The sequence below is a fragment of the Thermobia domestica genome, chromosome 16, assembly GCF_964235325.1.
Source record: "Thermobia domestica chromosome 16, izTheDome1.hap1.1, whole genome shotgun sequence".
In the NCBI taxonomy this organism is placed as follows: Eukaryota; Metazoa; Arthropoda; class Insecta; order Zygentoma; family Lepismatidae; genus Thermobia; species Thermobia domestica.
In genome coordinates this window covers 126,492,698-126,518,452 of record NC_137469.1, presented here as the reverse complement: position 1 = coordinate 126,518,452, position 25,755 = coordinate 126,492,698, and the positions used below count along the sequence as shown (strand labels likewise).

Here is a 25,755-nt window from a genome sequence, read left to right as displayed (position 1 = left end):
TAAAGTTCATTATGGCGGTTTTATATTTACTATTCCAACGATTTTAGCTTTAATAGGTGCTCTAGGTTCTGTTGCTGGAGGTGCGGCTGCTATTGCTAAGACTGTAGATGATGCAAAAAAGAATAAAATGGAATTAGAAGAACAAAAGCGACATAACTTAGCAATGGAAGGAAAACAAGGTGGTAAGCTTTCAAAAAACGTAAACTCCAAAACAGTAAAGAAAAAGAAATAAATTAAACCTTTAAGTAATTTAGACCTAATACAACTTGTTAAAACACTTAAGATAAGAAACTTTAGAGGTGTATTTATGAGTGATGAATTGCCTAAACAACCAAGGAAGAATGAGTGTGGTATTGTTAATTTTGATACGTCTAAAAATATAGGAACGCATTGGATTTGTTATTGGAAAAAAGGAAATAGAAAGTATGTGTTTGATTCATTTGGAGGTAATCCACCAAAAACACTCGTAAAATATCTTAGTCATAATATAGAATACAATAGCAGCCGTATACAACATTTTAACGAGGTAATTTGTGGACATTTATGCATTACAGTGTTAAAAATGTTTACAGATGGGTATAGTTTTTTAGAAATTATTAGTCAGGTGAATAGAAATAAGGATATTTGGAGAAGTTATATTTAAGTTTTTATGGGTTTATTTTATGGGCTTAATTCATAAAACGATTACAAATATTTTTATAATAAATATGGATAAGATAGAATCATATGAATTACAATCCTTTAAACCTAATCAAAAAACAATCGAGAATTTAAATAAGCCAAACAGGTCTATTGAATTTGATATTGACGTGGGTGATGGCTTCATACATCCTTATTATGCTGATATTTATGTAACTTTTGAAATTAGAGGTAGAGACGCTGATGGAGAATATACTACTGGTCAAAATATTAGACTTATTAATAATTTCTTTCCACATTTGTTTTCTCAAATTCAAGTTAGTAAGCATGGACAGATATTGGATATTATAGATTATCCTGGTTTAACTTCAACAGCTGTAAACACATGTACGATTTCAAAACCAGAAGAACATCATTATGATGAATGTGGATGGGAAGGAATTACGTGGGCAAGAACAGATGAAGAAATAGTGTTTTTGCTCAGACTTTTGCCAGGATTTTGTTCAGATTTTAAAGATATTATGTGGAAAGGAGGATTGAAATATACATTTAAAAGAAGTGGTTCTGATGATAACGCATTTATTATTTGGAAAACAAAAAAGCAGGATGGAACATATGAAGACAATCAACCGCTTCCAGGTAAAGTTAAGATTACAAATATGGAGTTAAGAATGCCTATTGTTAATTATGAACCTAACTATGCTACCTTGTTAAGATCTAATATGTTAAAAGAAGGTAAGATTCCTATTTCATTCAACACGTATCAATGTTTGCAGAAGACTGTTAGTGGGAAGTACTTAGAATTCGATTTAACCACACAATTTAACTCAAGTGAATTTGATATGCCTAATTTCGTGATTGCTTTTTTCCAAACTGATAGAAATGATAATCAAGAAAAAGATTCAAGTTATTTTGATCATTGTAAAGTTCAGAATATACATTTTCGTAATTCTAGAAATGAATCTTTCCCATTAGAATCTTTAAACTTAGATTTTGCAAAACATAAGTATTTGAAAGCTTATGAAATGTATACGGTATATAATAGAGCTACAATTGGAAACACTGAGATGTATTATTACCCGAAGGAGTTTTTAAAAAATAGACCAATGTTCGTAATTAATACAAGCAAACACAAAACAGTGACTGTAAGTGATAGAACTAATTTGAAACTGACTGTTAATTTTGAAAGCGATGTATCAGATAAAACGATTTGCTATGTTGTTATGATTGGTAAGAAGAACTTAGAGTACGATGTTGAGAAAGAAAAAATAATTGAGAAGATACAAATCGATTATATGTTTATTAGATTTGTTTAGTTTGTAAGTGTTTTATGATATTATCGTAAAAACTTATTTAATAAAATGACTATTCCAGATAACATTCCACGTGTGAATTTAATTGCGTTAATTGAAGATACTATATTAAATCTTGAGAAGTTATTAATGAAAAACAAAAGGAAGTTTAAGCGAATAAAATGTGTTTATACTACTCTTATTACGTTATCAATTCTATTATCAGCTTCTACAGGGTTTATCAATGTGTTTATTCTTGTTACAGTATATTCAATTATTACAACTGCATTTGCTTCGGCTTCTGCTATTATCACTGGTCTATCAACACAATTTAATATAGCTTCAAAGAAAGAGTATTATAAAAATATGGTGAATCGAATTGGACTGTTTAAAGATGAGCTTAATGTAATTAAGCTCATGAATGGTGAATTAACAGATGAAAATGTAAGAGATATTGTTAACAGAATCAATGACATACTTAATGACATTCGTGACTATTAGAAAAAATTCTATATAATAAATATGGCAAAAGACGTTGATTTTTTAAACAAGCTTGGAAGTCTTGAACAAAAAGAAGTTATTGGATTAAGAGAATTAGAATTAGATACAGAATATAAGATTGAGAAAATGGAAAAAATAAAAACTAAGTTTGGTAAGAGTATTTTAGTTGAATGTGATGACTTTAAGGTATTTCTTCCGCCTAGATTTACGAAGCATATGACAGACAAGATGATTGATGATATTGTTAAAGATGGATTAAAAATCAAATATACTGGTTTAAAAGATAATTTTCCAACTGTTGAATTCTGTATGTAAATTTAAGTGATAAGTGGTTTATGAAATTCTCCCTATAACAAATAAGCTATGACTACCTATTTGAATAATAAAAATGACCTAAATAAAACTAATCTTATAAAAAGTGGGTTGGTAGTATGGAACCTCAGAAGAAATTTATTCTTACTAATTCATTCAATGTGATTGTAAAAGATGTACAAGATCAAACACAAGTAATATTTGAAATTAATGGATGTTTATTCAGTTTGAATTATGATCAGTGGACTGAGTTTAAGAAATCATTATTTACAATAGAGAATGAAGTTAATAGAAGATTTCACTATCAATATACTAATTTGTAACTATCAATATACTAATTTGTAACAATTATGTAATTATGTAGAATTTAGTTAACTTTTATGGTAAAATCATAAAAGTGTTTTGTAATTTTATTTTACTAAATTTAGTGATTTTTGTAACTAAATTTAGTGATTTTTTGTTTTTGTAACTAGATTTAGTGATTTTTTGAATTCAAAACCGGTTATAACTAGATTTAACGATTTTTGTTTTGTAACTAGATTTAGTGATTTTTTGTAACTAAATTTACTGATTTTTTTGTTTTTGTAACTAGATTTAGTGATTTTTGTAACTAGATTTAGTGATTTTTTGTAACTAGATTTAGTGATAGAATGTGTTAGAAGTTATTATGAGTAAGATAGAAGTTATTTGATATGGCGCTAGAAGTTATTTGGGGATAGGGAGTGCGCTAGAAATTATTAGGGGTAGATTAGAAGTTATTAGAGATGATAGGGTGACATATTGTTAAAATGAGCTAATAATAAATTTGTCTGCTGAATCCGCATTCCCTATCTACTTACATTTTCATTTTTTATCACTTACAGTTGTTTTGTTAAATAACTTGCAGACATATTCTGTATTTAAAATATCCACGACAAACAATTCATTTCTCCTAATTTAAAATATGCATCTAAATTGTAAATGAACTTATAATACTCTATTACGTACTTTAACGTTGCAGACACTTACCCCAAAGATCAAGATCGCCATTCAAGTTCTTAATATTCCAACCATCTAATAGATACCAATCAGTTTGCGATGGAGAAATGTCTGATGTTAGGTATTCAACTCCTACATTGGACCCTGAAAAGTACATCTTTGCATTAAAATAAATACGAGGTTACATAATTATATGTAACTAAACACAATTCTTAACACCATTGATTAGAAAGGCAGCTGTGGTGGCTCAGTGGTATAGCGTTCACATCTTGTTTGATAACAGCTCGCACCAAGTGACTCCTGTGAGTAATGAGGACTAAGTGTGTGTGTGTTATCTCGGGGTTCTCTCGCTTCATCTCATATTCTTTATTTGACTATTTCATTCATTTTTATCATTACAGTCTCTTTCAGATAATTCTTCTAATCCATTCCCCTGATTTCGCGGTGCTGATCTGGCGTTCTCTCAAAACTTATATTGCATTGTAGTACTTCGTTGGAATTGCTGGAATATTGTCTTTCCAATACTTAAGACATACAAATTTTCTTTGTAGTATGTAGTGAGAAAACATAGAAATTAATGAAAAAGTGCATATTTATAGTACTTTTTTGGTAAATAAATGTTTACAAGACCATATATCGGAAACAAAATTACGTGAAATAATATCTTGTGTACGATATGTAGATGCGTCCATTAACTGTAAATTGTGAAAAGTTCAATTTTCATCACTTGATGCTTTTTACATAATTAAAATAAATGTATAACACCTCTGATCTGATTTAGCGTGGTAGGCAGAGAAACGTACAAAACACAGTTCGAAAACTTGAACCTCTAGTGTTCCAAATATATGAAACTTTTAACGAAAAAGGGTTTAGTGTGTAGAGTATTTATTTTTTAATATGCTGTGCGGCACAAGACGAGCCATGTTGCAGCGCAGCTTTTAATTTCCAGCGCTTATATGAAGAAACAGCATACAGTAACTCGAAGTGCGGCAACGTTGAACAGCATCTCGTACTGTATTGTCGCGTTACGGAAGATTGCAGCGCGGAACCTCAAAGAACTTAAGATCTCACAACCCTTCACAATATTTTAGAAATAATAACAATGGATGCATTTATCTCAATGCACGGACGTCTCTGGCGTTCTGGACGAGGGGGACGTGTCCCTCAATATTTTGAAGTACAAAATATTCAATATTCTATTTTAATTTAATTTATTTACTAACAAGAGAATAACATATAAATAATAATAATAATAATAATAATAATAATAATAATAATAATAATATTTATTTGGAACATAATATTCAGGTTGTGGAATGATTATAAGAGAATTCTTGATATGTCTAAGGGGGTTTGCGAAAGTAAGCAGAAGGGTAACAAATGGAATCGAAGCTAATAAACAGGTTGGGCCAGGTACTACCATATAAATCACTTTCATTGATGTCCCTCCCAAATTTTACACGTCAGAGACGCCAATATCTCAATGTAACATTTGAAATAACCACCCAGAAACCTATTAATCTACTTACCTGATTCACTTTAGTCATTTGTTGACTCATCGGTGCGGCTGCAAACTTCCTGGACAGCTATTAACAACGGTTCAATTTGTACCTCTAGATAGTAAACTCTATGAGTATACGCATTTTCCAGCTTACGAACATGTTAGACCTCATTCTTCCAAACAGCAGAAGGCACGTTTTGCAAAGAATCAGTGCGCAATTGCAAGACATCAGCTACTTTGAAAGTTTTATTTTTGCCGCAACTTTATTTTTTTTACGAATGCCCAAATAAGTTCAATTGCGTTAAATTCACAAGGGGCAACAACAAGACCTTGATTTTCTTGTTAGGTATAGTACGTAATTCCCTCGGTATAAAGTACGGTCTAGCATGTTCAATTAATCCAGGTTTGTAAGGTCATCAAATGATGAAACATTTGTCGGAACGTGAATATCATTATTTTGAAGCCATTCAATGATATCGGCCTTTCTCCAGCTCACGGATGGGTTTCTCGTTTTTGGATTTATCATGATGTGGCATGGAGATTGATCAATGACAATGGCTTATTTTGCCGAAAGGCTGTCAACAATTCTTTTAAACTATTTCTCATAATGCTTGGCGGTCATTTCTGAATGGTAATCTGAACACTCATTCTGTCCAATAAAGCATAGCTCTGCATCTTCCAGAAATCTGTTTATGTTTCCAATGTGACACATAATCACTCTTTTACCAGCTATGGATGGTGTTTGAATTCCACCTTTCCATCAATTAACCTGTTGTACTGTCCCCCTATGATAATCGAATGCTTACCGGCAATATCTGCTCTTACCACCCATACTTTCTCGAACGATTTACACCACACCATGACTCGTCCATGTAATATATTGCCTATCCATTGTTACGCAAAAACGTAATTTCTCGCAAGGAGGAATCCGCCTGCTCTGCTATACTCGAGTTCTCCATTAGAACTGTTTTTCGTTTAATTTTCTGTACTTAAACCTGATTTTCTTAACATGCCGCAGCAAGGATATCTTGCTCATATCCGGAAATCATTTACAGCAATTTTCAGTTTCTCCAAAACATGTCTTCGGGAATTCTCGATTCGCATAAAAATTACGAACTTTTTGCCTAATCTCCCATTGCATAAACTTATATAGTATATTTTTTTCTGGCATTCTAGTACTTTTCCTTGAAGAAGAAACATCCCTACTTTCGCGCTGTTCTTTTGTAACGCGTTTCACAGTTCGCTCACTAACACCAAGACACTCGGCCGTACGCTTCACTGGTTGAGATATGCAATTACTTATACCCTGCTCTTTCTCTGCATCAAAAAAATCTCGAGCTTTAATAATCACTGACTTCTCAGAAATTTAGCAAATGATACATGATAATGATATGTAACACAACAAACGAACCACTAACACCAATAATTGAATCAAACTATGGACACGTTTTCAGCACGTTAGGATATTTCGAAAATCCGAACATATCAAATGTGAAGAAAGTACATTCAACTACATTATTTTATCCTGTAACATTTACACTTTTTAATGGGAAACTGTCTTATCATATATTACAATAATACTGACCTGTAATAGGCATATTTAAGTATCGATACTATTAATTGAAGGGTTGGATGCAAGAACCAGGTATGTCCCCTTTTAGAAATGTTTTCCGGAGCTGCTTGCTTCTTACCCTAACTTCACGATGAACACTCTATGTAGGTACCTCCTTTTACATTATAACACTGAATATAATCATCGGATCCACATGATTCTTTCACACGATGTAGAGTAATTTTTTCGTACTGGAACATGCGAAAATCTCAAATTCGCTAAAAAAAATGGACCTACCTGAACCTTACACCCAACCCTTCAATTAAAGATATAAGTCAGAATTTGTGATTTCCAGTAGACGATTAATTATATTACAGTATTAACTTACGAGTAGATGAACAAAAATAACTAACTTTTAATTCCTTTTTCCTTAACTTTTAATATCTTTATCCTATGGTAATTCTCTTCATATTTCAGGATAGTTGTTGTTAAAGAATGTAACGATATTTAGGTAGATATATAGTTTTAATTGATAAATAATTATGTAACTATCAGCCATACTTTGTCGGAAAATGCAAGAAAAATCTCCAATATTTGAAAAGTTTTAAAAACTTTTTATTTCGAAATTTGGTAGCTTATACCCTGGGAAACAACAGCATGAATCCCATAATATTTCGTAAGTGTACGAAACTTATCAAGATATGTATATTATTATACAAATTTTCATTACGATCAGATAAATGTTACCGAAAGAGTACGATATAAAATTTCCTTGTAATATTTTATTAGAGAATCAAAGGATCGAAAAATGGTTCTTCATAAAATTAGCACAGTTCCTTACTTGGATTTGGAACCAACAGTACTAAAGAAGCAATATAACATTTTTTTTATGTATAAAATTAGTTAACTCGTGTTAAACATAACGTAAATTAAGATATCCAAGTCCTCTGGATAAATTGGAAACTGAACCTTGGAAGACAAAAAATATTCTTAGTTTTATTAGATGCGCCTTATTCATGCACACAAAGAAACACACCTCTTGTTTGTATAAGTGGGAAAATAATAGTGGGTTTCGTGACTAGTACACGAGTTATGAAGTGTTGCGTTGCAAAACATTTCAACACTAAAAATTAGGTTAGATTTCATAAATTGTTGGAACCAGAAAATTATACTAATCATATTAGCAACTTTAGTTGTACTGATATTGGTTATAATAAATGTCTCGTAACACCTTTTACATACAGATTTCATACTACATATTAATAATAGAGTATTAGGTCAACCCTTTTCAAACTCGAGATAACACATTGAACGTACGTTTCTTCATATATTTTAATGAACTATATGTTCTTAAAATATATACGCTCCAAGTAGTTAGTTCAGTGGTAAAGCCTACATATAACAAGAGTTAACAGTAAGTAGAACAAAGATATTTTATTTGTTGGTAAATTGCTTAATCTCGACACTGATGTCTGGTAGTACTAATCACAACTTTATTTTCCTTCTGAATCTTTTATTTCTCAAACTATGAGCGTAATACTCAAATGTTTCTAATATTTATTTCTACATAATATTCTTACCAAATAATCGACCGCTAGGAGATATGAAAGGAAGCCCAAGAGCATTTGTTCTGGAATGGCATTCAATGTCTGCTTTGCTGGCGATTTGATTATGATGTGGTGAAGCTAGAATCGTATTAAAGAAATTAAGTTAGAATGATTCCTTATTCTGAAATATCAATAGGACTTAGGCTTTACATTAGATACAATTGCCCTACATCAGGGTAACAATATCTTGGATCCAGTTAAGAATCAAAGATTGAAATGTAAAGATAACATATTACGGTACAACTTTAATACAGTATTGTTCAAACTGAGAGTAACACTACGCAGCGAGATTCATCGGCATCATTATGATCTAGTTACAAGACATGTAGTGAACTCACTTAAAAAGTTTACAAATTCTTTACAATCCTAATCTTAACTATCCATAAAACTATATGAACTGACATAAATTAAAGGGGTACTTCCGGTTCACATGGAAAGTTGAATTTGGCATGATTGTAGCTTTCAGGGACAGGAAAATTGCCAAAGTGTATATTTTTTTAATTTTTAGAGGTCTAAAGGGAGAATGAAGAATTTCTCTCATGTTATTTAAAAGGATCTTTTTTTCGACATATAATCTTATGTTTTAGATACTTGGAATTGGAATAAAAGCTTGAAATTCGGTATGCTTGTACGTTTTCGTTAGCATTACCTAAGTAAATCAGTAAGAATAATAATTTTCAACTTTAGAGTGGCATTATGGGGAACTGAAAAATTTTTCCCATGTTATTTATATGGGACACCTTTTAAACCCAAAAATTATTGAGCACTTCCTGTAAGACTACAGTGATTAACTTTGACATGATTATAGTTTTCGGGATTAACCGACAGAAAAATTGCCCAAAGTGAATATTGTTAATTTTTGGGAGGTTTAAAAGGGAGATGAAGAAATTCCCTATGTTATTTAAATGGACTATTTTGGACCTATAATCTCATATTTTATGGGGAACTGAAAAATATTTCCCATGTTATTTATATGGAACGCCTTCTTCATCGCAAAATGTTTAGGCACTTCCGACAGGATTAGGGTGATGAAATTTAGCATGTTTGTAGCCTTCCGGGACTAACCGACAGAAAAATTGCAATTTTTTTTAATTTTTAAGAGGTCTAAAGGAGGATGAAGTAATCCCCTTGTTATTTAAACAGATGTTTTCTTGGGATACAAAATCTTATCTTTTAGATAGTTGAAACAGGAAAAGAAACTTGAAATTCGGTAGAATTGTGGTTTGAGAGGTGCGAGGCCGTAGGCCGAGCAAGGACGAGGATGTGAGGCGAAGCCCCCAGCGAGGCAAATTGAGGAAATATGAATAGCAAATTCACGAAATTTACTGTCGATGCAAAGGCTATTACGTAAGAGATGCGAGGCCGTAGGCCGAGGTAAGGTGGGGGTCTGGGGGCGAAACCCCCAGCTAGCTAAAGGCTAGTTCTAATATAAAATGTAAACATTAACAATATACATAGAAATTGAAAGCCGAAGAAATATATTTATGTTGTGATATAGTTACATTGAATAATAAAATTTACTTAGTTGTAAAAGTGAAACTACATTAGTATATTTGTCGCAGAAGTTGTACATTACTCAACAAAACCAAAACACGGAAAAACAGAATCCTGTTTAGACTCACTAAGAAGAAGTGGCTAATTTCCATGAATTTCATGCTCCTCGTGAAAATCTTAAAAATGTGTCGAGCGTACATTCACTTTCATTCGCGATGCAACTAATAAGGGGCCATAGTTCGAACAGTATGCGTCAATCATCAATATGTGTCATAGTGATGTGTCAGTAGTTTAATATAGTTTTTAAGTGCTTGTGCCAATAAGATTTAATCTCCTTCACGCAATTTTTATTGTGTTATGGAATTTAAAAAAAGTTTTTAGTGTTTATTTGTGTAATTGAGTGTTTAACTTACATATGTTTGTTCAGGTATGGTTTTAAGTATATTTTACCATGTTTATTTGCAGCTTGTGTTAAAATGTTTTACCCTACGTTTACTTTCCGACGCAGCATAGTGAATTGACTTTTTTAAATCGAACATTTGGTTTACCTCGCAATATTTAATGTGACCTAACATTTCCAAGCTCAAGAGGTTATGTGGGACATTATTTAGATATAAGCACGGGACTTTATGAGACAGGTACTTTATGGGAATTATAGGTTTCATTGTAATTGTGTACGGCCTAAATCCTGGATAAAGGAAGTTAACTTCTATACCTGGTGTTTTGACCTTTGCCATTCTAAAGGAAACGGATTTAAACCACGAACACCATTGAGTAAATGCGTTCTAATCTAGTTATGGTACCAAGGTTTGAGTCCCAACACATTTTAGAATTGCCTACACTACATCAGGTAATGTAGACCACGAACTTCGGTACATTATAATCGTTTTAATGTGATACGTGATAATCGTTATAAATTCACATGCTATTGTACCATACAGTGTTATCCTAGTGATATTAATCGCGAGGCTACTTTAAACTTTAAACAAATTTTCAATCAGTTACAAATACTTGCGTAAAATAATGCATTGCAGTATTTAGAATTGTGCCGAATCTAAATATTAGTGGTTTATGCTAATTTTAATAAACACAATTTCAATTTCAAATAGATAATTAAGCCCGCCTTTTTTCTGTTAATGCGTTTGATTTAACTTTCAGAAAGGCAATTACATGTAATAAAATAACAAGTTCTGCAACGGATAATACAAGAATCTATTTCATTAATGTCAACTGTGATGTATACAACGATTTCTCAAAGTTTAACGTCCCACGTTATGCATCAGGGCTAGGAGAAACGTGATGATGATGATGATATGGATGATAATCGTGAAATGACGGAAGTGGGAAAGAATTTAAGAACCTCAAGGAAACCCACACATAGTACTTGTACACTACAATGCCCAATTGGCAGGAGCTGTCATCAAAATTCAACAATTTATAGCAATTGTTACGGAGGTGAAATGTTGATCATTGTAAAGTTTGGCCTTTCACAGAACTGGGGAGAATGTTAAAAAGTTAAAAATAATAACGAGTTATTGATCACAGTCTTTAACAAATAAATTAATTTACTTTTCATTTAGGCATCCAGATATAGCAAGAAGAGTTCGTGAAGCTTAAAGGAAGTTTAATGGTAGTAAATAATAATTATTTCCTTAAAATTGGAAATTTAATATTCTATGTAAGAAATATTTATTGTAAAGTCACAACATTAATAAATATATATATTTATATATAGATAGATAGATAGATATAGATATAGATAAATAGATAGATAGATAGTAAGGTATAAGTTTTGGTATCTACTTTCAAATGTAAGCGATAGTAATAACGAATGTAGTCTTATGAGTTCTATGTTCCTTCTGGTATCTAGTTATTCACCTAATAAGTAATATAAACTTTTCACTGGGAATTCTGGAAATTGTCTGCTTTCCAACTTCGACATATACCTCTTCTGCTCATGAAGAAGGTATAAAAATAATGTCTTTTTTCAAGATGTTTGTAGATTTATAGATAATGAATTAACATATTAAGTGAAAATAAAATTGTATTAAATACATTTTAATTTTGCTGTTAATTTTACAGAAAGATTTTAATAAAATCCTTCTTAGAAACCAGTGAACAAACTAAAAACATTAGTACTTACAGATCTGCTTGTCTGAAAGGTTGATAGATATCTCATGTATTAAGATATGAGATGCTTTTGTGCAAGTCGCATTTACTCCAAGTTTTATATAGCTTGTTTTCCTTTGTCCTAGATGTCGACAAAATTTTTGTACTATCCATTGGTCTCCCTTAAAAGCAAAATAAATATTATACGTAATGGCTTTTTTTTAATTTTCTACTGATTTTTAAAAGATAAATTTTCGAACCAATTAATAATTTAACCAATCTCGTAAATTTACACTATTATCATAGAACTAAAGGGCTTATCTGGTTGCAATGATGTAAACAGACTTTAGAGGAGATGGGTGAAATTCAGCTCAAATTTAGAAGAGACAAATGTAGATTCTACATTTAGAAAAATATTGTCCTAATATTGATGAAACATGGTAAAAACTCACGAAACATGAACATTAAAGTCAATGGAAAATAAACGAGAAAATGAAGTCGTCCACATATCTCAAAAAATGTAATAAGAAGATAGCTAATTAAAAGCTTATTGCAAAGACATAATGAAGAGCTTAAAAATGATGTATAGCATGTAAGGTAAATATGGATAGAAAATTGTCAAAAGTTAAGTTGTTTGAGTAAAATCAATAATAATAATTAAGTATATGCATCTTCTTCGAATTAGCCAGGGCGCGCCACGCGGAGGTTACGTGTTTGAAATATTTCACAGCTGGATTTGGAATCTCCAGGCTTGATTTGGCACTCAAAATGACTCTTAACCTAATCACGTGACGCAGCCTGGTCCTTATAACAAACCGGATAGCCCCTTTCAAATCTTCATGTTTGCAAAATCTGATATTATGACTAAACAGTTCTTAAAAATATTACTGTAAATATATAATTTATGTATAAATAGCAGCATAATGTCAAAATTTTTAGGCACAAAATATTAACATTTATTGAACTTAAGGTATGCTCTAGAAATAATAACCATATAACTACTAACTCTATTTCGTATCAACAATATTCATAACGCTATGTTCGTGAATTTAAAGTACACAGTTGGAAGCTGTACAGTCAACGAACAACAAATATATCCTAATTAGGATTAAAACTAATTATATGAATTTTGATTAATAGCATATAATTGGTTTTACTAAAAACGTAACATAAACCCTACACTACCAATTAACTTTGTCGGATTAAAAGGAATAACACATGAGATTTGCAATAAACTATCTATAAAAAATGTGCATTTAATTCTCAGATATTTAGAACAATTTCTGTAATATCTTGTACATTTATAAGGAAAAATCCGTTTAAATCGGATTTAGAAATGTATAATCAAACTAAATAACATCAGAGCATTCATTATTATATAAAATATACAACCTAATTGTTTATTACATTTCAAAATGTAAAATTTGGAAATTGTTCTGAGGTGTGCTTTTAGCGAGTGCTGGCTTTCAAAGAGTTTGCTTGAGTATTACTAGGAAACAGCTATTTGTATGGCGTAAGATCAATCACTGAAAAAAATATACAAAACAACCCAACTCTATCTTGCAATGTTTCAAACTAATCATGATCGATACTATTAATTTCTCTATGACCCATCCTAATGTGTCAATAATTGTCTTTGTTCATGTCAAATTCTTTTCCTAAAGGTTAATTAACAACAACCTAAGAGCCGTGCATATATTTGTAACATGAATGATATACTCGAATTTCTCAACAAAATTTAAGTAATGTGATTGGTTGTTAATAAAGTTGTATAACAAGCATCCAATATTAGAGGATTTTACCTTCAGTGTATTTGAAACTAATTGTTATAACAAGAGAACTGTGTGCAGCACAAAAAATCAATGTTCTAATATTAGTGTAGTTTTAGTTATAGAACATAATAATAGCAACATCTATGCAAGATCATTAATTCTGGACCAGAAATTAGATTGAATGTGTGGGTTCAGGAGAGGTAAGGGCACAAATGATAAAATAGGATTATTAAGGGGAACCGGTGAAAGGTTTATATAAAAAGGGAAAGTGGTGTATCTTGTATTTATTTATCTAGAAAAGGCTTTTACCGCGTGAATAGAGAACTGTTGTTGAGAGTTGTAAATAACTTTGGATTGGAATGGAAAGGTCGAAGGCTCATAAGAAATTTATATATAAACTAATATGTAACTGCTATAATAGGGGAAGAAAGTGTAATTCGAAGAGGAGTTCGATAGAGATGCTGTCTCTCCCCAACATTATTTCATTTCTGTCTAAGAGAGATACTGAAAAATAGTCTACATAATGAAGACAATTCGGTAAGAGGTAGAATGATTAGGTGTATACGGTTTGCAGATGATATGGCACTTGTTGCGGAATCTTACAAGAAAATCAAGAAGTTGTTAGAAATCTTGAGGAAGGTCTGTGAAGTATGTGGGATGAAAATAAATGTCAGAAAGACAAAAGACATTGTGATTTAAACGAGGCGGTCGGTGTCAAATATAGAAGTAGGAAGGGACAAATATGGTTAGTGATGGTGAAGTATGAACGTGAAATAAAAACAAGGATAGGAATGGCAAAAGAAGTCTTTAGGAGGAAGAAAAGTCTATTTTGTGGAAGCGTCAATAAAAAGTTGAGAAAAAGACTCATAATATATTTTGTGTAAAGTAGTGTACTGCATAGGGCAAAAATATGGTCATAACGCAAAAGTGACGAAAAACAACTGGAAGCTTTCGAAATGTGTTGTGGAGAATAACGGAGAGAAAAGCACCATTATAGATATTACTGAAAAAAGAAGAAGAAACTGGTTAAGACATTGGCTGAGAAAGAGCTGTATCATGGGGACGTGCTAGAGGGTATGGTGGCAGGAAAGAGTGGGAAAGGAAGAAGAAGGCTACAATTAATGAACGATACCAAAACAGAAAAATCATACGTGACCACGAAGATTCTAGCTGAAGACCGTAAAGCATAGAAGAGATTCTCAGTTGAGCCAAGTGACCAACCAATAATGACAAAATACTTATAAGGAGATGATGATGATATATATATATATACATATAACGAAAACGTTCTTTCCAATATTGTGCGTTTGTACATAATGCGTCATATTTTTTTCATTTTCATATTATTCCAATAATCCATAATTGTTCAATGCTAGATCACAAGATTCAATAATTTTGCATCATTCTCCGGAAACCAGAAATTGGCTGCTGATTGTCTTTATTTGAAATAATAAAAATAAATATAAAGATTATTTTATATGCCATGAACTTGTAAAAGTCTTCCCAGCATACACTTTTGATTCAACATACGAGAATGATTACACTAAGCACAGTATAAAATCTAAAAATTAAGCTCAACAAGAAATGGATCAATTGGTGTACATATAGTTTCCGCCAAATTCCTCGCCCAGATAATATCTTAACTGAAAATTAACCCTTTCAGACCTGGTGGTCACATTTGTGTACATTAAGTTTTAAGCTTAATATAATTACTCTGGAGGATTCTAAATGGCTGGGTTTTTATGTCAGAATTCTTTGAACTTTTCTAAATCACTTTCCACCATTTCTGTGGTGTTTTAATCTGTTGTCAGGAAGCAATGCACATTTCTTGTAGACTACTTGCAGGAGCTATCACAATGGACAAAGCTCACCCACGTAGGCTGTTTTATTCTTGGCGAAACAAGCTATTTGCAATAAATTCTGCTTTTGTTTTAGTGATGTATTTTGAGTTTCTAAACTATATAGATCACAATGATGTGTTCGATTAATCCCAGTTTTATTTTACATACGTATTTCAACCCTAATACACGCAAAATGTTTCGTCCATAATCCTCTAAATATGACATCCGCAAACGAATTGACGGTTGTATTTCATTTGTTAAGTCATAAAGAATAATAATTCAAAATAACAATAACACCGGAGAGTAAACAAAAAATCAGGTCTGAAAGGGTTAAAATGTGAGACTCCGAGTCCTGTTAAAACTAAACAGAGTGAATTTCATCACTTTAATTCAAGTATTTTAAAGTTACAACATTTTAATTGTGTATTTCCGTGACAGTTGTCTTCAAATATATATTGCTTATTGAATGTACTACCTAAACGCAGTGGCGGACGGTGGATTGTGGTTTCGGGTGTTGCAGTACGAACGATAAGAGACAGAAGATGTAAAGTGGACTCATTGACTAATCAGCATAACTTTAGATACAAATGCTATATGACGTGTGAAATTAAATAAAATTCTGTTTTTAAAAATAAAAAATGCAGAACATTTTATCCGATTAATCACCTACTAAGTTCATTATCCTCTCTTTGATTGGAGCAAATCTGTCTAATACATGCTGGTTAAACTCTAGCATTCTTATTGTCAGGTCTTTTTCGATGGAAAGCATAATCAATGGTGATAACCTTTCTTGGGACATTCAATTCCTTGAAAGTGTCAATTCTTTTTCATGTAGAAAAATACTTTTCGTCTTTTACTGACGCCATAGGTACAGTTAATATTAATTTCGGAAGCTTTGTAGATTCACTAAATATTTTTTCTATATTATTGCGAACGATTCATTCTAGCAAACTCAGTCCCTGACACTGATCCGAATTCCTCTTCAGCGTTGACTGAAGAGAGTTCGTAACAGAGATTAGTGTTATAAAAAATGTCCATTGAACACGCTTCATTCACAGTTTGTCCAGGAAAATTTAAAATATATTGAGGAAATGTATCTAGTGCAAACAACATTACTGCCATAAAACATCCTGTATATTTAAACTGGATTTTTTTTTTCGAAAACTCTCCTGAATTGTCCTTTGCTTGTTTTGTCTAAACCTTAATTGCAAGTTTTTCCTCAGTTGAAAGCTGGTCAATGTTTTTTGTAAGTTATTTACAGAAGTCACGGTATACAATTCATTCAGAATTTGTAGGTTATTTACAGAAGTAAAGCACACACAATAAAATTAAATCTAATAAATAAAAACCAAACCAGTGATACAAAAGAGGTACTGGTATATGAATTCCGAATGTCACATATTCATACATCAACACACACACATGTGCGTAAAAGAAAAAAACTACATTCCAAATAGGCCGTCTTGGTTGTTACGCAATGCACGATGAACACAATATACTTCCACATGAGGCGAAACAATGCTTATCAATGTCATATGTTCTGGAAAGGAAACCTCGAAACCCGCCAGATGTAGGATCAGCATGTATACCTAACAGAAGGTAAAAGTCGAAGAACATCAAAACAAACAGCACTGCCAGTTCTACACCCAGAAATGTGTGTTGGGAGGGGTTCGATACGTCTATGCGATATATACCTTTCTTATTCTGCATCGAAAAGACGATAAGTAATAACTGTCATCTATATTCTTAGCAAAAAATGATAGAACAATTGTTTTTAAGAAAAGAGAGTACATGATGAGGCGTAAAATAAAATATTTAGCCTACATCAATCGTTTCTCTGGTAAACAAGTATAGTTCATTAGGAAAGTCTACAAATGTTAGTCAAGTTTCGAAATTTTGGGGAGGTCCGGACCCAGTGGACCCCCCTCGTGGCTACGCCTCTGAGCATTGCTAACTAGTCCCAAATTTAATGTGGCGTTCCCCATCATACACTTTTATGTGGAAATTATCAAGAGTATAAAATATACTTATTTTATAAAAGAAATATTATATACTAAAATACTAGGCTATCCACAGAGGGAAGGGGGCGATTCTACATACTGACTTATTAATATTTGAATCACAAATTACTGTGGAAGAAGCCTTCATTATCTATATAAGCTAAAAATTAACTTGTAAATGCGGGTCTAATTTCATTTGTTTTCTGCTCTACTAGATATTTTCTTTCTTATTTTGTAATTCTGCAATCATTTTTTTTTAATTGTCATTATATTGATTTGCTTCAGTATGGTCCTGTAATTTAAAAATATGAATGCATAAAAACTAATTCCATTTGTTAATTGCTAGTGAAATAAAATTTAGAAATCTTATTTAGCGCGAAAAACCTTCTCGTTCGCTGGAAACCGTGCTGTGTTGCCGAAGCACTGCAACGACCAGTCCCTTCAACTTCTGAGATAGGGGAAAGGAGACTTAACATTCGCTCCAATTCCCGCGCTGAAGGAATCTGGTCGTTGTATACTCGCTGCAACACAATATAAATTAGAGACTCTGTGACGGATTATTTTTCCCTTTTTAAAATGGATTAACGGAACGGACAGTTACAGAAGTAAAAATATGTTATTTAAAGTATATATATGTGAGTACTAAAAAGTATTTTTCTGTTCTGTACTACTATTGATAATATTTTTTTTTTTTTTTTGAAATACGTTGGTCGTTGCGCAACGCTGCAACACTAACATTAGCCGCCACTGCCTAAACGACGCACCACGCATTGACCTCAGAGTGTTCGTCTCATGAATTCAAATTCACAAGGAATCCTAGGTATACTCTGCAACTCTGTATATAATGAGAGTGCCTCGGGAAACTCTCACAGCCAAAATTGTAGCTGCAGTGTCCAAGACGTTGGGACACTAGGGGTTGAGAAATCTCAAAAATAGAACGTCAGTACATTAAGGACATGGTAAGAAAAAGCACGTTTTTCTTTAAAACAGGTCATTGTAACGACATCAAATGAGCATACATAGATACGAGATGGTAGATATGATCTGTTAAAAGTGATAAAAAGATATCTGCCATTTTCAAAGGGGCCACGTTCAAGCTGTTGCGATTGGTGTAAACGTGAAGATAATGCCATAATTGATATAATGGGTAGTATGCATTTACAAATGTAATAAACTAGTACTACCAAACTGCATTGTAATTACAGACACTTGTGCTTTGCGAACGTGAGATTCTTGTTTTCATCAGGTGCAGGTATTGTTCAGCTGACTTATGTTTTGAACATTCGTTGTTGTTGTATACCATTATCACAAAAAGAACAGAACGAACACTTCAACTGCACCATAAACATTTTGTGGCGTGATGTTCAACCACTGAACCTTCTTCAATGATGAGTGCTCCCTACAAAGGGAATATCTTTGGATAACCAATATGAGAACAATTGTAACTCCTTCATAAACTAGACTTACTGCCTTTCCGTTCCAATATAAACGACATTAGTCGAAGTCACAGGATTGGACCCAAATTAGAGGGAAAACCACGTCCAATAATTGTCAAGTTTGCAAGCTACCGAACCAGGGCTAAGGTGTTCAGCAATAAAAGAAAACTGAAGGGCTCCAACATCACCATCAAAGAAGACTTGTGCCATCATCGACTGGAATTGTTGCGTTCTGCAGTTCAGAAATTTGGTTACAAGCAGGTGTATACTCAAGACGGAAAGATAGTTGTCCTTAAAAACGGAACTAGACATTTCGTCTCTACCAAGGCCGAACTTAACAGCTTGTGAGGACACAGAAATAGCGAATATCGCCAACAGTTAGTGGCATAATATGGCAGCACGGAACGTGTACATATTGTACTGTGTGTGATATGTTAGAGATTTGTTTTTCTTTTACTATTTTATTAAAACATATATCCCCTTTTGTTAAATGTATATCCAAGTATGATTATTGTGTTCATCTGAATTGTTTGCGTGCGTGTGCGTGTGTTTCAACGTCCTATATCTATTTATGTGTGCATACTTGTCAGTGTTTAAATTCTACAATACACAGAAGCGATAACTGCAGTAGCTATGTGATTTATGAGCTTTATATTTATCTGACAACATTTTCAACAAGTATGGTGTGCTCGCTTTTTTCTGAAAAGTGTGTGGTTGTGTTGCTATTTTTATTTGTCGGCAATATTTTGTGTTGGATGTGGTTACCAATGATGCGTTTACATGCATTTGTCAAGCTCAATACGAGTGTAGCTTCTAGTGATTCTAATGTGGGAATGGATACAAAAGTGTCCCCTCCCATCATCAGCACAGGAAGACGTCCCTGTCTCTGCGTTCTTTCACCCCTGTTGTTTCCAGTTTCGGCTCGCCTCCTCCTCAAGGTCAGTGCTATGTTTTTTATTTTCTTCTCTCTCTCACCCCCCAAGTTACCAATAGCCACTCCGTTTCGGGAAGAGCAAGCAAGAACCTCGTTTGAGGCACAATCCGTATGTTATGAGGCAATGGATTTTTTTTTTTTTTAACATAACCAACAAGGAAACAGTAAATCTCCATTCTATAGTCTTTTCGTTTTCTCTAGTCTTTCTGTTTTTTCGCAATACCTGCCATTGAAATATTCAATATTACATGAGTACAATGACTGACAATATAAGCAACAAACATAGCCCCTCTTCATTCGTTTTAACCAAACTAAATAAAATATGTCCCTCTGTTTTCGAAGACAATGAACCTTTACAGCTACCCGATCTCCAAGTGTCTTACGAAGGCCCTCAGTATTTATTGCAAACAGAACTTAATAAACCGAAGCGACCAACGTTCAATGCTGTGCACATTAATGCGCAGAGCCTTGTCAGACATTATACTGAGTTCGAAGTTATTTTTCATTCCGTTGAGAACTTGCATGCAATTTTAGTTTCCGAGACTTGGTTAAAGCCAACTCTTTCTAATGATCTGGTATTGTTAAATAACTTCAAAATTATCCGAAACGATCGCATTAACAAAGGTGGTGGTGGGGTTGCAATCTTTCTGCGAAATGACATTGACGCGAAAATTCTTTGTCAATCAGGTGGTCATTATAGCTTCGAATCTGAGTACATCATAGTTGAGATATGTATTGAGAACCAAAAATTGCTTTTGGCTTGTGTGTACCGCCCACCAGGGGCATCATTTAAGAATTTCGAAGAAGATATTTCTCGTATCTCACCACTTTATATGCATAGTCTCATACTTGGGGACATGAACTTTGATTTATTGTCCACTAAACGTGAAGTAGAAACATTCCGCGAGATTACTACATCCTTAAATTTTTCCATCTGTCCGCTCGAAGCTACGTTTCATACTACCACCTCAGATTCACTTCTTGACTTAATCTTAACTTCTGACATTGATAGAGTTCTTCATTTCGGTCAGTTTTCAGTACCTGGCATTTCGCGCCATGATCTTATCTTTGTTTGCTATTCTATTAAGACTCCCAAATTCAAGCCTAAAGTTGTTTTATACAGAGATTTAGCCAACATTAACAATGAAGCACTCTTGCGTGATGCTGCGTTATTGCCTTGGCATCTAATAAGTTCTTTTCCTTCTGTGGATGACCAACTATCTTATTTCAATGAGTTAATATTTTATCTTCTGAACATTCATGCCCCCTTGAGAGAAAAACGTGTTTCTCGTTCTCCTTCGCCCTGGATTACAGATGAAATTCGAAGTTTAATGGCTTGTCGCGACAGAGCGTATAGTAAATTTAAGAAAGCACGTAAATTGAATCTACCCAACTTAAATGACAAATTTGAGGAATATAGGATCCTTAGAAATAGATGTAATCAAGCCGTGCGTAATGCGAAATTAAAATTTTCCTACACCCTGTTTGAGAACAAGAATCCCTCCCATCTTTGGAGAAATTTGAAGCTACTTGGCATTCGTAGCAGCAAAAGAGTCCAGCCGGATGTAGCTGCTCCTTTCTCTGCCGATTATCTTAACAATTATTTCTGTAGAATTGATAGTTCTAGCTCACAGATAAATGCAAGATCTGATAATACAGGACAAATCCCTAATTTTGAAGAAAATGTTTTCTCTTTCACTTGTGTTACCCCACATGATGTAATGAAAGCGATTAAGAGGATAAAATCCACTGCTATAGGTGCTGATGAAATAAGCATAACATTGATCAAGAAAATATTACCCTTCGTCCTCTCCCCGATTACCAATTTATTTAATCTTTCCCTTACTACCGGAACATTCCCAGTCTTGTGGAAGACAGCACGAGTCCTGCCTCTCCCTAAGACTAAGGATGTCCGATCTGCAGAAGACTTAAGGCCTATTTCAATATTACCTGCCCTATCTAAAGCTCTTGAATATATTATAAGTGATCAAATATGTGAGCACCTTCGAACTTATAACCTTTTAGACACTTTTCAATCCGGGTTTCGTAAACATTGCAGCACTTCTACAGCCCTTACCAGTATTACTGATGATATACGTTCTGCTTTGGACAAGAGAGAGATAACCATACTTACCTTACTGGATTATAGCAAAGCATTCCAGTCAGTAAACCACGACATTTTGCTACAGAAACTTGTACAAAAATTTAGTTTCTCTACTTCAGCTGCTAAGTGGGTTCAAAATTACTTATGCGACCGAAAACAGTATGTGGTGGTTGCCAACTTAGTTTCTGGTCAGCGTAACCTTCCTTGTGGGGTTCCTCAAGGTAGTGTTTTAGGGCCTCTTCTTTTCTGCCTTTATATTAATGACTTAGCACAATCTCTAAAACACTGTAAGTATCACATGTATGCGGACGATGTTCAATTGTATCTATCTTCTTCACCAAAGCAAATAGATACTTGTATAACAAAGATGAACGAAGACTTGAGTAATTTGGCTAAATGGTCAGCAAATAATTGTTTGATTATAAATCCAGTCAAATCAAAGTCAATTTTAATTACTTCCAAACGTGCAACCACGTTAATAGATGCTTCACTTGTTCCCAATATAACTTTAGAAGGCGTAAATATTCCCTTCTCTTCCTCTGTGAAAAATCTTGGCGTCATACTTAACAAATATTTAACTTGGTCCGATCAAATTAACGCATCATGCAAGAAGGCTTTTGGAATTCTTCATTCTCTCAGCAAATTAAAAAACTTTTTACCAACACAGTTGAAAAAAACTCTTGTTCAAACCCTAGTGGTACCACATTTGGAGTACTGTGACACCGCCTTAACTGACGCTGATATACATTTACAAAAGCGTTTGCAGCGAGTACAAAACGCTTGTATACGTTTTATTTTTAACTTAAAATTCTCAAATCATGTTACGCCATTCTTTAAAAAGCTGCAATGGCTGAAGATGCAGCAACGGCGAAAATTGCACTCGTTGGTATTGCTGTATAAAACACTTACTTTTACAGAACCTTCCTATCTTCTAAAACATCTTAATTTTTTAAGCGATTTCCATGAGAGGGACACAAGATCACGTTTTAATAGCCAACTTGCAATTCCTATTCATAGATCAACTTATTTATCCAAATCATATATAATTTCAACGTGTCGTGATTGGAATACTTTGCCAACCTCGATACGTGAGTCAAAATCTTTAGCATTTTTTAAAAGGGCAGTTTATAATTTATTGTTATCGAAGCAGGGTTGAATGGACACAGAGACAGAAGAGCCAATAGAGAAGCCTGTCATAAAGATATGAAACTCAACACTTATCACATATTATAACATGTATGTACTTTCATGTAGCACTATATTATATTTGTGTGTGTGTGTGTATGTGTGTGTGTGTGTGTGTTCAAGTGACAATCTGTTTCTTGTGTTTTTTTTTTTTACTTTCTAACTTTTTTTTTCTTTTGCTATTGTTAGCTATATCCTTTGATTTTTCAATTTTGTGTCATGTTTAGGTGGTAGATAAGGCTACATATAGCCTTAACCTCGACATGTAAAATAAGTCAAAATAAATAAATAAATAAATAAATAAAAAATATACTGTTCACACTATAATGTATACATTTGTAATATAATTTGTCATCAGCAAATATATTTTCTAAAGAATATTCTCTTGTTGTCGTCTTTTCCTGTAGGACAATTCTCTTTCTAGTTTCTGTTCGAATTAATGGAACTATTATAAATAGTTTCAAGTGCATGCCAACCATGGGACTATTATGCAGATTGAACACGTCAATTCAACCGATCGACGTCAATTACATGTTGTCTCTGACACAAATCACGTAGTGCTACAATTATATTTCGCTCTTTTTTCTAGTTATGCTGATCCCACTCATAGCCTTCCATACCCTCCTGCTCGAGTGTCACCAGATACACATTGCTCATCTTGTACCTAACCCACTCTAACAGAAGCACTGGAATAATTATAATCCCACAACACACTTCACTAACAGTTTTTTTGGGTCTATTTACGTTCAAATTGATGCATCGCATGACCCTCTTCTCATTTACACCACTCGCACCAGCTTCAACATGACCTCATTCAAGATAGTGGATATTCTTTTTATCACTTTTAACAGATCATATCTACCATCTCGTATCCATGTATGCTCATTTGGTGTCGTTACAATGACCAGTTCTAAAGAAAAACGTGCTTTTTCTCACCATGTCCTTAATGTACTGACGTTCCATTTTTGAAATTTCTCGAGCCTTAGTGTCCCAACGTCTTGGACACTGCAGCTACAATTTTGGCTGTGGGAGTTTCCCGAGGCACTCTATTTACATACAAAATTTCATTAAGATCGGGCTCTGACAGATGCCTAGGGTTCCTTGTCAGTTTGAAACTTTAATCACGAGCTGTTTTAGTAGACTATCTGACATTTCTGAAATTGTTTTATATCTACATTTAGCAAGCCAGATCTCACTGCACTTTCCTTTAATCGCCTTGTAATTAAATGACAATTTTTTGTTGGCGCCATCAGAGTATTCAAGATAAAAAAAAATATTAAATTATCAAGTTGAAATTAAACTATGAAATATTAAATTTCATATTCGTCCGACTGGCCATTAAGTTCTTACAAACCTGGTGGAACTTCAATAAATATTGATATAAATATATAGTGTATCTTTTTACAGAAATAGTTTTGATGCATTAATCGTTACTTCCTGACAAAAAAAAAAGTTTTTAAGCATATTTCAAGATGTTTACTGTAGATAAATTTATTCTGAACATCACGACTATAAACCAATTTATTCTTTACGTGCATTATCTAATATAGTTTATAATCTTACTGCTAATCATGAATTACACATAGGTGGCCCGAATAAGAAGTAGAATGTAAATAAATCACAAAACATCCCTGATAGTATTCCAAATGAGGATATCTAAGGAAATAGAGGAGAACTGAGAAAAAATAATCTCAACTCCTTTCAGAGCAAAGTGAGTTACGAAAAAAAAAATCAGAAAGAAGAATAGAAATTCGTTAATGAACTGCTTAAAAAATTGTTATATTAACAAAACATTTCGAGAAATTATTATGCAATCAAACTACTTAAATATCTAAATATATGCTTATGTATCCATTCATCAAAAGAGTGTGGTATCTATTCACCAAACTTTATAAAATGAGATTCGGTGTCGGAAGACGTGTCCGAACTTTACAAAATAAGATTCGGTAGCTATGCCTTTCAGTAAAGCCATTGTACGATTCGCAATGCGGACACTTCAAAGTTGAAAACTTAGGAATTAATTATGTCTTGCTCACTGTCTACGTTGATTACTAACATTGCTAACAGATAATTCTGGATTATATTAATATTCGTTGAAGGTTTAACGAGAATGCAAGTAAATGCGTGACATATGATAGTTTTATCTCATAATCTTATTTGATTTTTATAGTGTGAAATTGATCATTAATATTCAAGAAGCCAGTCTAAGAACACCTACGTCTATTCCAATAATACGTTAACTTACTGTTAGTAATGAGTATGAATGAGAGTGTGTAACGTGTAATAATCAGGTTGGAGAATCAAGAGCTAGATAGTTGGAGGTTCATTGAGGCTTGTGAAGATATTAGTTTGCGTAAAATCAATAATTCCAAGCTTGACTGAATGCTTGAAAAAATTTTTAAGTCCTGGAAACGAACACGTAATTATGGTATCATTTAGCAATATATTATTTCAAACTAAAGAAGTGTATTTTAAAAGATCTTAATGCCCGAATAAAT

At 33.1% G+C, this 25,755-nt stretch overlaps 1 protein-coding gene across 3 annotated transcripts in view; it reads right to left on the bottom strand.

The window, feature by feature from the left end:
* Positions 1–25,755, bottom strand: part of LOC145673401 (uncharacterized) — a 288,550-nt gene that overhangs the window by 177,970 nt on the left and 84,825 nt on the right. For all 3 annotated transcript variants that reach the window (XM_081743064.1, XM_081743065.1, XM_081743066.1), the window contains 3 exons: positions 12,020–12,167; positions 8,356–8,460; positions 3,753–3,866 (listed from right to left, as the gene is read on the bottom strand). In XM_081743064.1, the coding sequence (XP_081599190.1) occupies positions 3,753–3,866; positions 8,356–8,460; positions 12,020–12,167 (367 nt within the window). The remainder of the gene's footprint in view (positions 1–3,752; positions 3,867–8,355; positions 8,461–12,019; positions 12,168–25,755) is intronic.